The sequence below is a fragment of the Ischnura elegans genome, chromosome 2 (assembly GCF_921293095.1).
Source record: "Ischnura elegans chromosome 2, ioIscEleg1.1, whole genome shotgun sequence".
Taxonomy (NCBI): domain Eukaryota; kingdom Metazoa; phylum Arthropoda; class Insecta; order Odonata; family Coenagrionidae; genus Ischnura; species Ischnura elegans.
This window is the reverse complement of record NC_060247.1, coordinates 109,683,181-109,698,322: the sequence shown is the minus strand read 5'-3', so window position 1 is coordinate 109,698,322 and position 15,142 is coordinate 109,683,181. Positions and strand designations below refer to the sequence as shown.

General features: G+C 42.1%; 1 protein-coding gene across 2 annotated transcripts; it reads left to right on the top strand.

The window, feature by feature from the left end:
- The first annotated feature begins 4,204 nt into the window (after positions 1-4,204).
- LOC124154351 lies at positions 4,205-14,918 on the top strand. Of its 2 annotated transcripts, none has more exons than XM_046528025.1 (2): positions 4,205-5,666; positions 12,179-14,918. In XM_046528025.1, the coding sequence occupies exon 2, from the start codon at positions 12,337-12,339 to the stop codon at positions 14,044-14,046; it is 1,710 nt and encodes a 569-aa protein (XP_046383981.1). In that variant the 5' UTR covers positions 4,205-5,666; positions 12,179-12,336; the 3' UTR covers positions 14,047-14,918. The 2 variants fall into 2 exon arrangements, with proteins under 2 accessions (XP_046383981.1, XP_046383982.1); XM_046528026.1 differs by having other exon boundaries at positions 12,176-14,918.
- Positions 14,919-15,142: the final 224 nt, after the last annotated feature.

Sequence of the window (15,142 nt, the reverse complement as noted above, 5' to 3'; positions counted from 1 at the left end):
CCTGGATGTACTCCTTAATTTTACCGACAATCTATTCCATATTTTATATCCCTGAACGCGTCCATTTGTGGCAATGATACTTTCCAGCATGGATTGTGTTCACATGAAATAGTAGAATTTCACTGGTGAGTATTGTGCTAATTTACTTACTTACTTATGTGGTAAGCTAGGCTTTGACTTCAACTCACACCTAAGCTAGGCTTTGGCCTCGCAAACAGCTCTCCTCCACCCATCCCGGTCATGTATTTATCCCGGTGTGTTATTCCATCTTTCCATATCCTTTTAGACTAAAAGTGTATTATGACACTGGTGATTAATGAATAGGTACTATTCCTTCGCTGATTTATTTTTCACATCTTCAATACATCTAACGTAGCATTGGACATTCCTGGTATCTCTTCGATCTGCCTGCCTACCATGGATGAAGAACTCTTCTCAGGATTCCAACCGGGTCAGAGTCTGCCTCGTGTCGGCCTACGTTTCATTGGCAGACTTTCCCGGCTACTTCAGGCCTAATGAGAGAGCCGCTCACACAGTGCGACTAAGCAAAGCGCTTCTGGGAAGAGGGGTAGGTGGTGCGGGGGAGATTTCTGAACGAGCTTTTAAAATGCAACATTTCCGAGATGACAATTTGAAAATTTGATTTCAAATCAATCACATATTGAATAGTAACAATGTTTAACAGGTGATATAACTGAGGAACTATTTTTGCCGATACGTTATATCTTTCATGGAAGTAGGAAAATGTATTAAGTTTCCGGTGCTTAGAGAAGACGACAATTAAAAAATTCTGTTGTAACAAAATAGTCTCTCCAAAACTACATGATCATGTTAACAATTCATAATAAATTTCCTCGATTAATCTTAGTTGTTTGTGTAAGAACAAATTTTCATTTTTGTCTTGTATTATTTTCATAAATTTTCCGTTGCCGAAAACTTAAACATGAGCATCTTCCACCATTTTTCTTTCACGATGCATGGGACATTTAGGAGAGATAATTAAGATAAGGTTCATGTGATATTGTTAAGAGTAATACCCAGAAAATGAATCAGGAGAATCTTTCAAGCGGCCTGTAAAGGTGAGCAGTGGGCTACCCGCGAAAAGTGCCATGTGCTCCCTTAGACCCGCCAAACATGCGATGAGCCTCACACGGAAAATTTTTGTGGAAGCATTCGTGTGCACATGGAGTCCGACTTCCACTGCTCACGACTCCAACACGCACAGTGTGCACTGAGGGAGTCATGGGCGCCGGGAGTCTGACTTCGCCTCGCACATTAGGCTAGTTTCCTTCATCAAAGGAAACGAAAGGCATTGATTCATCTACATACATCTACATAATACCCTGCGAGCCACCACTAGGGTGTTTGGCAGGGGGTGATCAATCACCACAACTGATTGTCATTCGTTACCCAACATTAGTGTATTCATAATATACAAGTTATTTGGTTTTACAAATCCCAGTTTAGACGAATGGCAATGGTCAATTTTAACATCATTTGAAAAAGGACAGATTGTCGCCAATGCGATGCCACTCCACGTGACGTCACAGGAACCTAGTTGCTATACGAGTGGTCAGGAGTTTTACATCGTCTGAGATTACCAAGGTATGCATGAGGCACAGAGCTCAGGGAAACATCTCTTAATAATCATCTATTAAAACTGCCTTTGGTCGGAAAGTTTCGTTCTTTTCATAAGGTATTTATAATCCTTATTTAAGCCAAGCGCTACCCGGTAGCAGGGTACTCTGCTACCTAATAGCAGCCTGCATCGCAGCGAAGCACATACCCTCGCCCCAAGGTCACCTCACACGGCGACAGCGGGAACCAGAATGACGTCACACGGGCTTTTCCCATCATTCATACTTAGCCGTCGCGTTTTCGCGCGCTTGAAATTTTTCAATTTTCATTTAATTGCGGAAAATAGATATCATCATTTAAAAATCTAAAAGCGTGAAATGGGTGCTCCAGGAGTAATAATCTTTCGATTTGGGCAATAAAAAAATAATAGGAAACCACCATATTCCAGCGCACAGCGTGCGCTAAGGGAGTCGTGTGCGCATTGAACCGACTTCTACCGCTCACAACTCCAACATGCACAGTGAGCGCGGAGGGGAGAGAGTCGTGTGTGGACTTCGAAGGGGAGGTAGTCGCGACTCACCAAATAAGACTCCCTCACCTCACAGCTCTATCTGCTGAGTCGATCATTTGAGCTGACTCACTCGCACAGTACCCATCACTACTAATGATTAATCAGCCGTGAACATGCCGGGAAAGTCTCCCAACGAAAAGTGGGCCGACATAATGCACACCCTGATGCGGTTGGAAACCCGAGAAGAGTTCTTTATGTCAACCACCGGGAAAAGCTCTGGTTCTTCGTCGATGAAGAAGTTTGATTCCCTCACCGCTGTTGAAATCGAAAATCAGCGACGGTTTCTTTACTCGGCGTTTTTGTGAGTTCGTGTACACTGTAAACGTCTACAGAAAAAATAACATTATATTCGGATTTAGAAGGTAAAAATCATTTAAAATGGAAAAATCGTGGATCTACGTTAAATAATAACGGAGATATTAGTTTCGTCAAGCTTTTTTCAATTTCCGCCCACTGTGGCGTGTGTGTGAGAAGAAATACACAGCGCCAAACCGTCGGATAGGTGCACTAAAATTAAACGCGCATCTCCCCCGAATCGCTTTCAGGATTTTGAGGAGGAAGTGACGTGGGGGGCGGGAGCAGTAGGGGGTGGTTGAGTTGGGCCTCCGAAGGGAAGGTGAAACACCTCGTTACATTGGTTTTGGCGATTCCTTTAATCGAAAGAGGCGGGGATCGAGTCACGTGACTCCCCGAAATCATCGGCCGTGGGCAAACGTCGGGGTGGGGGGTGTGAGGGGGTCTCGAAATCTCCCTCTCCTCTCGGCCCCCACACCTCCGACTCCTCCTTGAATCGCTCGACAGTCCGCATCCAATATATCCACGATCGCTGCACCAAGCCTTCCCCACATACTTTTAAAATAATGCCCTCTCCCTCGACTCTATTTCATCACTTTACGCATTCAAGCCAGCAATTCTCACAAAACCACGAGTTATTGATGTTTCTGATTGCTATTTCTGAGTTGGTAGGTGAACCCCAAATGTTTTCGCTCTTCATTGTTTTCTTAGAATACAGCAGAAGGGGAAAGTCCTCGTAAAATCCTTGGAAATACATATTCGCATAATTATGCAATGGCACACCATTGCAAGGTGCCTTAACTAAGGTCTGTTCACATTATCTTTGCGGGTGAGCTGGTGTGGCTTAACCGAGTTGGGGTGAGAGGAGGGAAAGTTTATCTACACGTGACTTTCCCTCTTCCAATCAGCAGACAGTAGGCGTGGCCTAGCACTTCGGAATTTCAGTCGCTCTCAGACCTCCGTCGTGTCAACTTCGTGAATCTGCTAGCTTTGTTGCCAAATCTCGCATGTTCTCTTGGTGCTATTCGATTCTTCCATTTAAATCCAACTTATAACTTACTGTTCCTTATTCTTCCACTTCAATCCTTTTCCATCGCCTTTCCAGAAAATTTTTATTCACCTTTTGCATTCCCGTCAGCACCGACTCCCTCCCTCGACCTATTCCCTCTCAGTACTTTTCCGATCCCTTTATTACCAAACCCTAGCCCTTTTCCTCCACTCCGTATTTACTTTTGGGTATTACAACCTATATAGTTTTGTATACCTCTGATTTAAAAGAGTAACATCCGAGCGTGTTTATTGAAGGCTCCGAAAGTGACTCCGAAAATTAAGACACTGACGGGAGGGAAGACGAGGAGGTTGATTTATTAGCCACACCACTCCAGCAATAAGTTACAAAATAAATTATTTAATAAAATACCCGTCGTGCTACTTTTCTCCATTCTTTGTGCATCCTCATCCTCACGAATTCCCTTGCAATCCCCGTTTATCAGAATGTTACGCTTATGTATGCCTTTCACCAGCGGTCTCGCATTTAGCGGACAATATCCTGGCTTCTGAGATGGGATTATCCTCAATCCCCTCTAAATAAGTAGCTATACATTGTATGCATTGTTTCGCCGCCGGGCCCAAAATATCTGTGGCCATGTATGAGTCACACCTTTTCAGTGGGGCACTAGGGCGCCTGTGTACATTTGGCAACGTTAAGGTCGCTCCTGCTCTCTCTCTCTCTCTCTCTCGGTACTACCCCTCCCCCTTCAGCGAGGCCCTCTGATAGTGTCCGGGATCTCACGAAAGATGACCCGCAGAGATAAAATGAACAGATATAGTGCTTCGTCTATAAGCTTTATTAATTCAAGCGAGAATTGAATGGGGGCAGGTAACTCGGGCTTAGACTAGAGCCTGATAATTTATCGCTACGCCTTTTTGTAAGAATCATCCGTAAGACTTGACTAAAATGCGATTCTCACGCCCAGTTACCATAATATGATTATTGAAAACGAAATTGGGCTTACTACGCTTCCTTGTAGGACTTCATTTTCGGCTTAGAAAATCAAACACCACCAAAGACATCACTTGTCTGGACGAAGTCTATCCTGATCCAAAATATTTTGATCAAAAATGAGTTTGATAACTTAAAGCTTTTTGAAAGGAAACCTCCATACGTAATGACCAAAATGCGATCCCAATAGTCTATCATAGCAATAGTAAATCAGTTCAGAGTGAAAGAAATTAAAGTGGGCCTAATGCGCTTCCTTGAGGGACAACTTCTTTGGCATAGAAAATCTAATACTTTGTCTGGAGGAAGCCCACCCTGATCTATAGAACTTTGTTTAAACTTCCCGTCTCCTCTCTAGCCCCACATTATGTACCTCTCCACCTTCCCCGCCCCTGGCTGTTGCACCACGCGAGCCTCATCGGGATAAATACTATGCAACTTCCTGTCGATCTCCTCCCCCGCAGTCTCTCTTTATCTCGCCTACGGATATCCCCTTCCTCCCCGCCTGAGGCTCCCTCCCTCCACACCACTCGCCATCCCCCATTTCCTCCCATCAACTCCACCGCTCCTTTCTCTACACTCAACCCCCTCCCACGCCTCCACGCTCATGTACTGGCGACTTCACTCTGGCGACTTAAGTAACGAGGGACTAATAATTAAAACTTCGCACGGCAAGTACACATCAGCGAAAATTGATGTTTAGAGAGGTGGGAAAGATATTCTTACCCAAAAGTTAGTAGATGCCTTTGACAGACAGCAGCCAAGTGTTAAGATTTCGGGTTCGTACTTGAGGCGCCTATGGAACCACTTGCCCACTACGATAAAGAGATGTCATTGAATAAAAAATACAATGCGCCTGTGTAAGAGGAATTGGTCTAACTAACCTACTATTCTTGATATTCTTAAAATTCTAGCAATTCTTGCTGAAATACAAACTCCGACGATTCGATATTCTCACAAGTTCACGCGTCATTGACGTTTCTAATTGCTTTGCCTGAGTTCGCACGTGAAACTTCCGGCATGACTAAGAGACACGCAAAAGGAACATAATTGATAAACAATAACAATGAATGATGTATGTATTCCAGTTTCCTCTCAACTTAAGGACAACATTTAGTCTACGGTCCATCCAGTCGCCATATAAGCGAGATATCAGTCTTTAATGGATCAAAGGCAAAGCTGAGAATCTGACGGGGTGGTCACAGAGAATCCTACCGCGATAAGGTGAGTGTCTTCAGGTATTTTGCGCCAAACTAAGTTCTAATAATAGTATTCGTTAACTAAATAGCAACGCATCCCGCAAATTTTTCGAAGTTTAAATCATCTTTCAAATCACTTCCCATGCGACTATAGAATAGTTACATGTTGTATCCTCTACTCTAATGATTGATACATTCACAATGCTATGGTTATCACGGTTTACAAACCAAGGACTTTACAACCATTTCCAATACAGGCGTTTATGTTAGGCCTGTCGCGTGAAAGTCGGTGAACTCACATGTTAACTGCCATGAAAAAAAATTTCCTGTGCCGAGATTGGAAATGGCAGAGATTAAACCATTTTTTTAATCACTTCCCATAAGATTATTGAATAGTTACCTGTTTTTCTGCTACCCCGATGATACATTACGATACCCCCACTGCAAAAGCGCTCAGGAATCGCCCACCGAATCAAATCCGCTCATCTAGTAGCCCAACAATCCGAATCCGCTCAGCTGGTATAACCGGGGCATAAATTCTCACCTCCCTTTCTCCAAGCATCGGAGGTGAGCGTTTGTGCTCCGGCTACTGCCAGCTGAGCGTATTCGTAATGTTGGGCTACTAGATGAGCGGATTTGATTCGGTGGGCGATTGCTGAGCGAGTATGCAGGGAAGGTATCTATTTAAAATGGTTATGGTTATCACAGTTTCCAAATTCCCTTCCCTTCGTCCTGAAGCTCATCATCGTCCATTTGAAAACGCTTCCCTCCAAGTCACATCTTCATTTCAGCGTCAAGATGGAAGTCACACGGCACTTGGTCGGCATTGCACCCCGTGTGATATAAAATGTCCCATTGAAATTGCTCCATTCCAAAATGCTCCAATTTGTGGGCTATACCGGACAAGGTGGTATGGACTGCTGAGCATATAATGCAACTATCATAGGTGAGCCGTGGCTGGTCCCGGTATACTTAAATAAGTCTAGAGCGAACACCTCTCGTGTTCAAAGTTCGGGCTTTGCTCTCCGGCTGTGGCGCCAGGCGCACGACCTGGACTGCTAGTCGCATCATATGCTCAGCAGTCTATACCACCTTATCCGGTATAGTCCACAAATTTCCACAAGGGAGAATGACGCTTCGGTAGCTCAACTGGCTAAAGCACTCGGCCGGAAATCGAGGGATCCGGGTTCGAATCCCGGTCAAGGCGAATGATTTTTCCTCTGTGGATTTTTCGCACATCACTGACTATTGAATAGCAGCTTATCGCTTCTCCGCAATCTCTCATTCTAGTGCATCCGTCTAACGCGTTTCTTTAAGATTAACATTCCCATGAACGGTTCATTGGGTCAAGGATCGGGTCTCTCAGAACGGCTCGATGAACTGGAACTTTTGCGACGTCAAAAAAAGTGGACTTTTTTAACTTTTCAAATTTTGCATTTTCAAGTTATTGGAAAATAGCTAAATTGAGATTTTTTTACGTCAGGGACCCAAATTTTCTACGGCTCTACCAATTATCTTATAAATTGCAATTATGGGCTGAACGACCCCATTATAAATTCATTAATTAATCTTCTTTTTTCCTGAAGTTTGGACGTCAGTTGACATGTATTCAGCAAAGGTAGTGTTTTAATTAAAAATTATGCCTCCAAGACAGAAAAAAGACACAACAGTGTTGCAAAATGTCTGCTGCTTAATCATCGAGGTAGGTGACATTCATTGAAGAAGCAATTAACACATGAAATAAAAATTATAAAAAAATAAATCTTCAAACGCGGATTCCCCAGCGAAATTCATGTGTATCGGAGGCTTTCGGGAGGAAGTTGAAAAATCGAGTTTGGATCGAAACTCGTTGGTCATGGCTCGATCTCGATTTCTTCGATTTTTAACTATTAAAACTCGATTTTTGATTTTGATTGAAATCGATTTTTCCATCTCTACTTGATGAGATACCTTACTTACCGTTCTATGACATGTTGGCCATTGTGTCCTTCAGTTTTCAGATGGGCCGGATCCTCCACCAACAGTTTCCACTTGTCTCTCTAATCCATTCTGGTGATGATGAAGGTGACATTCCCTCTGTCGGCGGTCAGAATGATGATGTCAGGATTGGATTCAAGGTCGTCCAGTATCACCTTTTTTCTAAGGGTTAATTGGGAGGAAGAGCCTTTGAATTCATCGAAGTATTAGTGCCATCTTGTCGTATCTATACGACATGTTGGTGTTAGGCCGGCGCTTATATTTCAAAATTTTAAGAGTTCTTAGGCTCAAAATGTGCGAATCGGTGAGAAAACAATTATTTAAAAAATTCCCAGGTTCGTGCTATAGGCGTGCCTAAGGCGCCTAATGGCGTCAATTGGGCCTAAATGCAGTTATTTTGCAGGCGTAGGTTCACGACCCGCATAAAACGTTTTCCATGGCAAACGCGGTGTTTCAATTTTTTTTAATGACGACAATTTCAACTGTTTTGTCGTGTCTTGATTCCTTCATGCGGATAAGTTGCCTCACATGCGCCCGTCGCACCAGGGGCGCAGCCAGGAATTAAGGCTGGGGGGGAGGGGTTTAGGTGCAACCAATACCGGGGTGTGTGGCGGTATGGAATATCCACCAGGATAAGCGGTAGGTGCGGGATTAATAAATTGTGGAATTTTAAGATAAATTGTTCAAAATAGTGAGTTTTACGGCTTTCTGAGGGATATTTTATTAATCCTTACACTATTCTATTTGTAATATCAATCCAATTAAGTAAAATGGATTAAACTTAAATATATCTCTGAGCTCTGGGGGGGGTTTTAACCCCCAAACCCCCCCCTCGCTGTGCCACTGCGCCGCACGCCCTCCACCTCCCCACCACCTGCCGTGCCACGCGCTGCTTAATTCGCGCTCCTTAGTCCCGTGGAACTTCCTTCCGTTCGCTTGCACATGATGTCAGAGTGCAGCTATAGAGAGAAATAATGACAAGCCGGGGACAATGTGATTCATTTGTAATTCCAATTTGTTTCAAAGTACACTTCAGGCGAAAAAGGGGAGGAAAACTAGGATTTTCAGGGAGTCTATATGAATGCATCGAAATAACTGTTTGCTGTCCCATTACTTTCCATGCCTAACAACCATAGTTGACTTTAAGTCACCGAAAAATCTTTTTAGGTGATTCTGTTCTCTCGACAATAAATGGCGGTGGACTCCTCTTTCTTTGACACACTTCTATTACACAGGCCAACAAAATAATTTTGTTTGAAAACTTTTTTTGTTTTAATAGCTGATCTTTATAGATTTTATGTGCCCAATCCAAACCTTGCCTTAGTTTTTTATCGCCCATAGTTTCCAAGCAATATATATATAATATTTAGTCTAATACCCTTATACGGTATATAGAGAAATCAATGAAACACTGTGTTACATCATAAAATTGTTTGTATATACTGTTTACTACATCGTGATAAAATTGGTTGTATTTACTTCAGCGTGATAATACAGGGTTCACTTGTCAACTGGAATTGGTCTACATTATATTTCCCTTTTTTCATTGAAGCTTATGTGTAGCTTTTTCTGCGATGAATCGCTTGCTGAACTTCTCGGTAAAGTACCAACAGTAATCCCCCATTATCTTCGTACATTAGAGCTCCTTTTTCAATTTTATTATAACTATAAAAAGCTGTTTAATTCTAATAATATTGCTTGATTTCATAAATTCAACTGTAAAATGTGAATAAATGGTGGGTGATACAACTTTAAAACCATCATATTTGGATTCAGCAACTTTAAAAACATAAGAATAAGGTATTTTCAGAAAAAAGTTTTTTCATTGTTGGCCTGTGTTATTTTAAGTCATAAGTTTCACTGCTCTGTTATTGCAGTGCAATACATCTGAGGAGACTTTGAGGTTCACTTTTGAATTATTGAAAATTTTGTAAAATTTGCTAAAAGACAGTGACATTTATCAACATTAAAAGCTTCCGCAAGGCGACTTCTATGCCGATGATGATATCTTTATTTGGGATGCGGCGTGGCGGTAAACTAAAATTCAGCTAGAATGGAAGTGGCTGCGTATCTTAGTTGAATGCCCGCTAGATTGCATAACCACTTAGGCCCAGCAAACAGAGTGACTATTTTATGACTACATCCGGAAACTGGTTGCAGACGCAACTGGTTTCCAGCTGTAGTCAAAAAGTTGGAAACCAGTTGCGTCTGCAACCAGTTCCCAACTGAAACAAAACTTCTGTCCTCACACGGGTGTACGAACAAAGGGCTGGTTTTGAATCAGTTGCGTCTATTTTTCAATCAGTGAAATGCTTATTTAGTGCGGTGCGTATTGATTTTATGGCCTTGGCTTTGCCGGGTGCCCTTACTATGTCAGACTTAGATGAGGACAACGTTAAACACGTAGCACAGACCACACAGCCCGCACTTTGACCCCTACTGAAGGCTACATTGTGACTGACCACTGACGAGAGACTAGTAAGTGGTCGACAGATGACGGAGTCCACTGGTGAGTGAGTGACATAGCTTCTCTACCGTGCCATTACATAGGAAAGGGGAAATAAGGGATGTTTCCGTAAAAAAGGAATGCGATAAAGTTTTGCCGTTCTTGAAAGAGAAAAGTACTAATATCGAGGCATAGTTTATACCGTGGTTTCAAACTATAGTCAATACCGAAGGCGATAGATTGTTTCTTGTTGCTTATCCACTGCTCCAATGAGCTTGTTGTTGAGTTCTTTATCACTGTTGGGTTGAGACTGACACATGTTGAGACTGACACATGTTGAGACTGACACTACACGACCGTCAAAATACCGCCAAAACTCCACGTGGTCTCGTGCAACTGGAGTTTGCCACGTAACTGCGACCGCGGGACTACGGTAGTGTTTCACTGGTTTAAGATTGTTTTGGGAACGTCAAGAACCGGTCTCATTGTCGAGGTAAAAACAGTTACGTGGTCAACATTCTGCAACTGTTGTTGCAACTGTAGTTGCAGAAAGTTCACCGTGTGTGCTAGGCCTCAGCATTGCTATTGGGTGGCTGAAGATGTTATCTATCGTTGAGAGGGCGGATTTATTATCCTTCTGTTTGCCGGTGGACGAAGAAAAAATTAATATTGACGAATTTGTTCGTGATGCGATCGACGTGGTTTCAATCCTCCAATTCCAGAGGGCGTGAGAGCTCGAGGAAAAGAGAAGATTGGAGAATCATTTTTTAAACGTACCTACTGGTGCAGAGGGGCACCTACAGATCCCTTTTACATCCTAGCCGAAGTTACGATGCGGGTCATACGTTAAAGTTTGGGTGCTTGTCCTTGGTGTTGGGATGCGAATAATCACACAGAAACATATACAGTCTTTGCCCGAGGCTTATTTCCATTTAAAATCCCAATTGCAAATCAATTCAATGAAAAGGCATAAAATAATGAATTTGTGTGCCAAGGACAGCAAAAAGTTAAGATATTACCAATGTCTCGCGAAGGAGAGGAGCTACTGGCATTGACACTGGTGGATAGCGAGGCGCAACGGTAGCACAGACCACACAGCCCGCACTTTGACCCCTACTGAAGGCTACATTGTGACTGACCAATGACGAGAGACTAGTCAGTGGTCGACAGATGACGGAGTCTACCGATGAGTGAGTGACATAGCTTCTCCACCGTGAAAGGTGAAATAAGGGATGTTTCCGTAAAAAAGGAATGCGATAAAGTTTTGCCGTTCTTGAAAGAGAAAAGTGCCAATTTCCAGGCATAGTTTATACAGCTCGCTATTCTGAGACGTCACACAACAACATATTTATGCATATATCCGAAATAGAAATCTTCCATTTCTGGATCACTATAATTAATTCTACAGGAAAGCCACCCACATTGACCTTTACCCACATGCCGAGTCCCACAACCAACCTCAGCCGAATGCATCAGTCATCCAATCACTGCGTCATAGGACCAAAATGAAAACAGAAAAATATGCAATTTATTTTTATTTGGATTCAAAACTACGCTAGAGGTTTCTTTTATTTTATTTGACAATAGATTTCTTGTCATATAGACTCAAAGTCCCAAGTTTTTTTTTTTGTTTTTGTAAATAAAAGCTGGAAAGGTGTAAGGCCCCAGTGAAATATGATTTTGGATACCTCTGGATATAAACGGTATAAAAGATTAAAGTTTTCCCGGTGGAAATATATCCAGCATTATTTCTCGTACTGCCAATGGTTACAAAGATTTTTTTCTTAACTTTCAATGCGTGTTGATCCTGCCGCGAGATACATAGCACTAACAGATAAGTTGAGTTAAATTCAGTTCAGCAGAGATAAAATGGGTTAAACATAGTATTATTTAAGTTTTAAAATGAAATTCTTTCAATATGATAGGTATTTCAAATTCTAAGCCAGGCATTTTTCGTTCCCCTGTCCTTTCCAGTCATGGCTCCTTTGTTATAATTAACTATGACTCGACCTGGATCCAATTAAAGTATTTTAAAATTATAGCGGGATTGCAAAAATCACCCAAAGATGCTCCTAAGTGTGAATGTAATGCTTCCTAACTTCTTTCGCCAGCAGGTTACGTACGTGGCAGTAGCAGATTCCAGCCATTCTATCTCCCCGAGTTGAATCAATGAGCTGATCAGATCCAGCTGAGTCCACAGAAAACGTCGCAGGCAAGGAGTTACGTAGATCACCGAGTCATTCGGTCCAGAAGAAAAGATCCCTGACTGAAGATGAAAGCAATTCTGTGCTCCACCCTGGCCATCTGTGTCCTCGTCGGGATATCCTTAGTCCTGGCTGAAGACCAACGTTTAAAAGGACCACCCAAGGCTTTTCTCGTCAGCACAGATCCAATGATTGAAAAGCCGATCTGCCCCAATGACATGCTGAGTATGATGCTCCTACAATGTTACGACGCCGGCCTCTTCTTCCTCGCTTCGATAGAGCGAGTTTTGACTCGCGCAAACCTAGCTCAACCGTTCCCTGACGAGAATGGCGATAACTGCCCCCACACTAACGACACTATGGACGATTTTGTGAGAAGTATAGGGCACGCCTTAGATTCGTCCATGGCCTCAATGGAACGATTCGTGAATCTGGACAGCAAGAAGCCGGGTACGGAAGACAGTAATGAAACGCTAGATTCTTTCCTGAAGAACATCAATCACGCCAAAGATTTGATATCAGAAGCTCTGAAAAGGGCTGCAAAAGAGCCAGAACCCACTGGCGCCGAAAACCACAAGACTGAAAAATGCTCCGACAATCCAATGGACACCGTGGCCCGATACATCTTGAACGCGATCGATACGATCAGAAAAGTCGTCAGGCAGGTACAAGAAGATGGGCCTACGGAACAGGCTGACGGGAAATCAGAAAAGGGATATTCCGAGAGTTGTCCAGTTGATTATCTGGAACAGGTTGTACGCCTCGTGATGCGCTTGAAGTTTCTGATCGCAAGAGCTTATGAGCGAGCCACTGACGTCGGGGATGTGACGGATAGGACGACAGAAAGCAATTGTAATGCAAACTCCCTAGATGAGGTTGTCGATCTATTCATGAAAATAAGTAAACGAGTCGATCAAGTGATCACACGGATGAAGTCTAAAGCAGGAACTAACGACGAAGCAGTGAGGACGCAGAGTAACATTTGTAGTTATAACGTCTCGAAGGATGTGGTCAGGACTGCGAAATTGTTCCGCGAGCATGTAAAGGTGTCAATTTTTCGCAGTAAATATAGACAATATTTTTCCAAAAACTTTCTTGGAGACGGCACATTGAACTGTTCTAAGGATTCTTTGCACGAAGTAATAGAGCTGACTGTAGACCTCGTGAATGTCTTTGATAAAGCACTGTATCGAGTGGAGAAGTCAGTGTATTTGATGATTACGTTTCCGTTCAAAACACTTATCGTACTGACTCGAAATATGCTCAACGGAGTATGCCGCGTCCTTCACATTTTCAAAACAATAGAAGCAGTACAAGTTTCTGAGCTGGAAAATAAACTGCAAAAACAAGATCACCTCAGGCATTTAATCACGAGTGATGAGGATAGATGTTCGAACGACTCTTTGACTGATTTCTTGAGCTTCGTGACGAAGGCACGTGATGTGATCCTTGATTTGCGCAACAACGGAAGTAAACATTCGTTATTGAGAAGTGTGCGATCTCTTCCGCTGGACACAGTTATGGGGTACGTAATTTACGGCCTGAAACTACTCGCCAAATGCATGGAAGAACTTAACAACCAGTTGAAGCCTGATCGACAAATGGCGAACTTTCTCAAATTGCTGAGCATCCCTCCACGTTGGAGGTGGCTGATGGAAGTATACGAAAATGATGATTTTTTTTACGTAAAAGACCCTATGTCCTATATATGCCACCCGAGGTTCTCCGAGAAGAGCGACATAGAACGGCCTCGCCGAGATACAATGGTGGTTCACTGAATATTCAAGGTGATGCCAATAGTCGCGCCAATTGTCAGTCGTTGCTCAGGAATATGGAATCCTCATCCCCTAATGTACGGAGGGATGCACGCTATGAGTGCTTCCTCAATGCGAAATTCTTTTGAACGAGGTGCCGTTTCACTGAAAATTTTCGAAACAAATCCTTCTTTCTAATTTTTCGCTGACCCTTTACAAAATGTCTTGTACTCAGTATGGTATGCCTAATGATAGAAATCAAAATTAGATAAAGAAAACAAACAATCCTCTTTCCTAAAATCAGAGCCAAATGTAATGGTAGACTTTTTTAAAATCTGCTATCAATCAAAAAATAATTTTGATTCCACTATCATCATTTTTATCTATTATTTCCAAAAATAAAACTGTGTGAAACGGAGAGTGTGTTACCTTTATTTTCAACACCATTTCAATAAATTTTATTATTTTAGATTCCATCGTCTACTTCAAGTGCCCAGATTATATTCAATGACCATCATTAAATCTTTAACAACCATGCGGATTTTCAAAAAATAACCTACATCACATCACAAGGAATTCTTTTTCCGATTACTGATGGAATGCTATTGTAACAGATTCTTTTAAATTTTCATTTAAATAGTCTTCGTTCTTTTTCTCGGTGGAATATAGTCTCTAACTGCAACCCCTTGAAAATTCCTCGGTAAAATTTAGGCACAGAGAATACACCTGCTTACAATGTCATTGAACTCTAACAAGCTGTGACTTCTAAAATGAGTGTATTAAGGGCCACCAGCGAAGAGATGTTGTAAAAAAAAGATTTGAGATTTTCAGAGGAGAATATGAAAAAAGCTTGTAAAACGACTGACATTTGATGAATAAATTAATGAAAAAATATATTTCATGTCTCTGTTCAATCACAAATTTCCATTTTGATAGTCCATAATTTCATATAAAATCAAATATTTTTACAACAAAACGATCAATAAAACAAATAGTAGGAAATACCAAGGGAATAAATAGACTTAGCTTACCAGCGAGACCATTCCGAAGAATATTTCATGTAGTCGGCAAAGGTTTAAAATTATGCATGATAGAAGTCAAAGAGCGGAAGTAAAAAAAT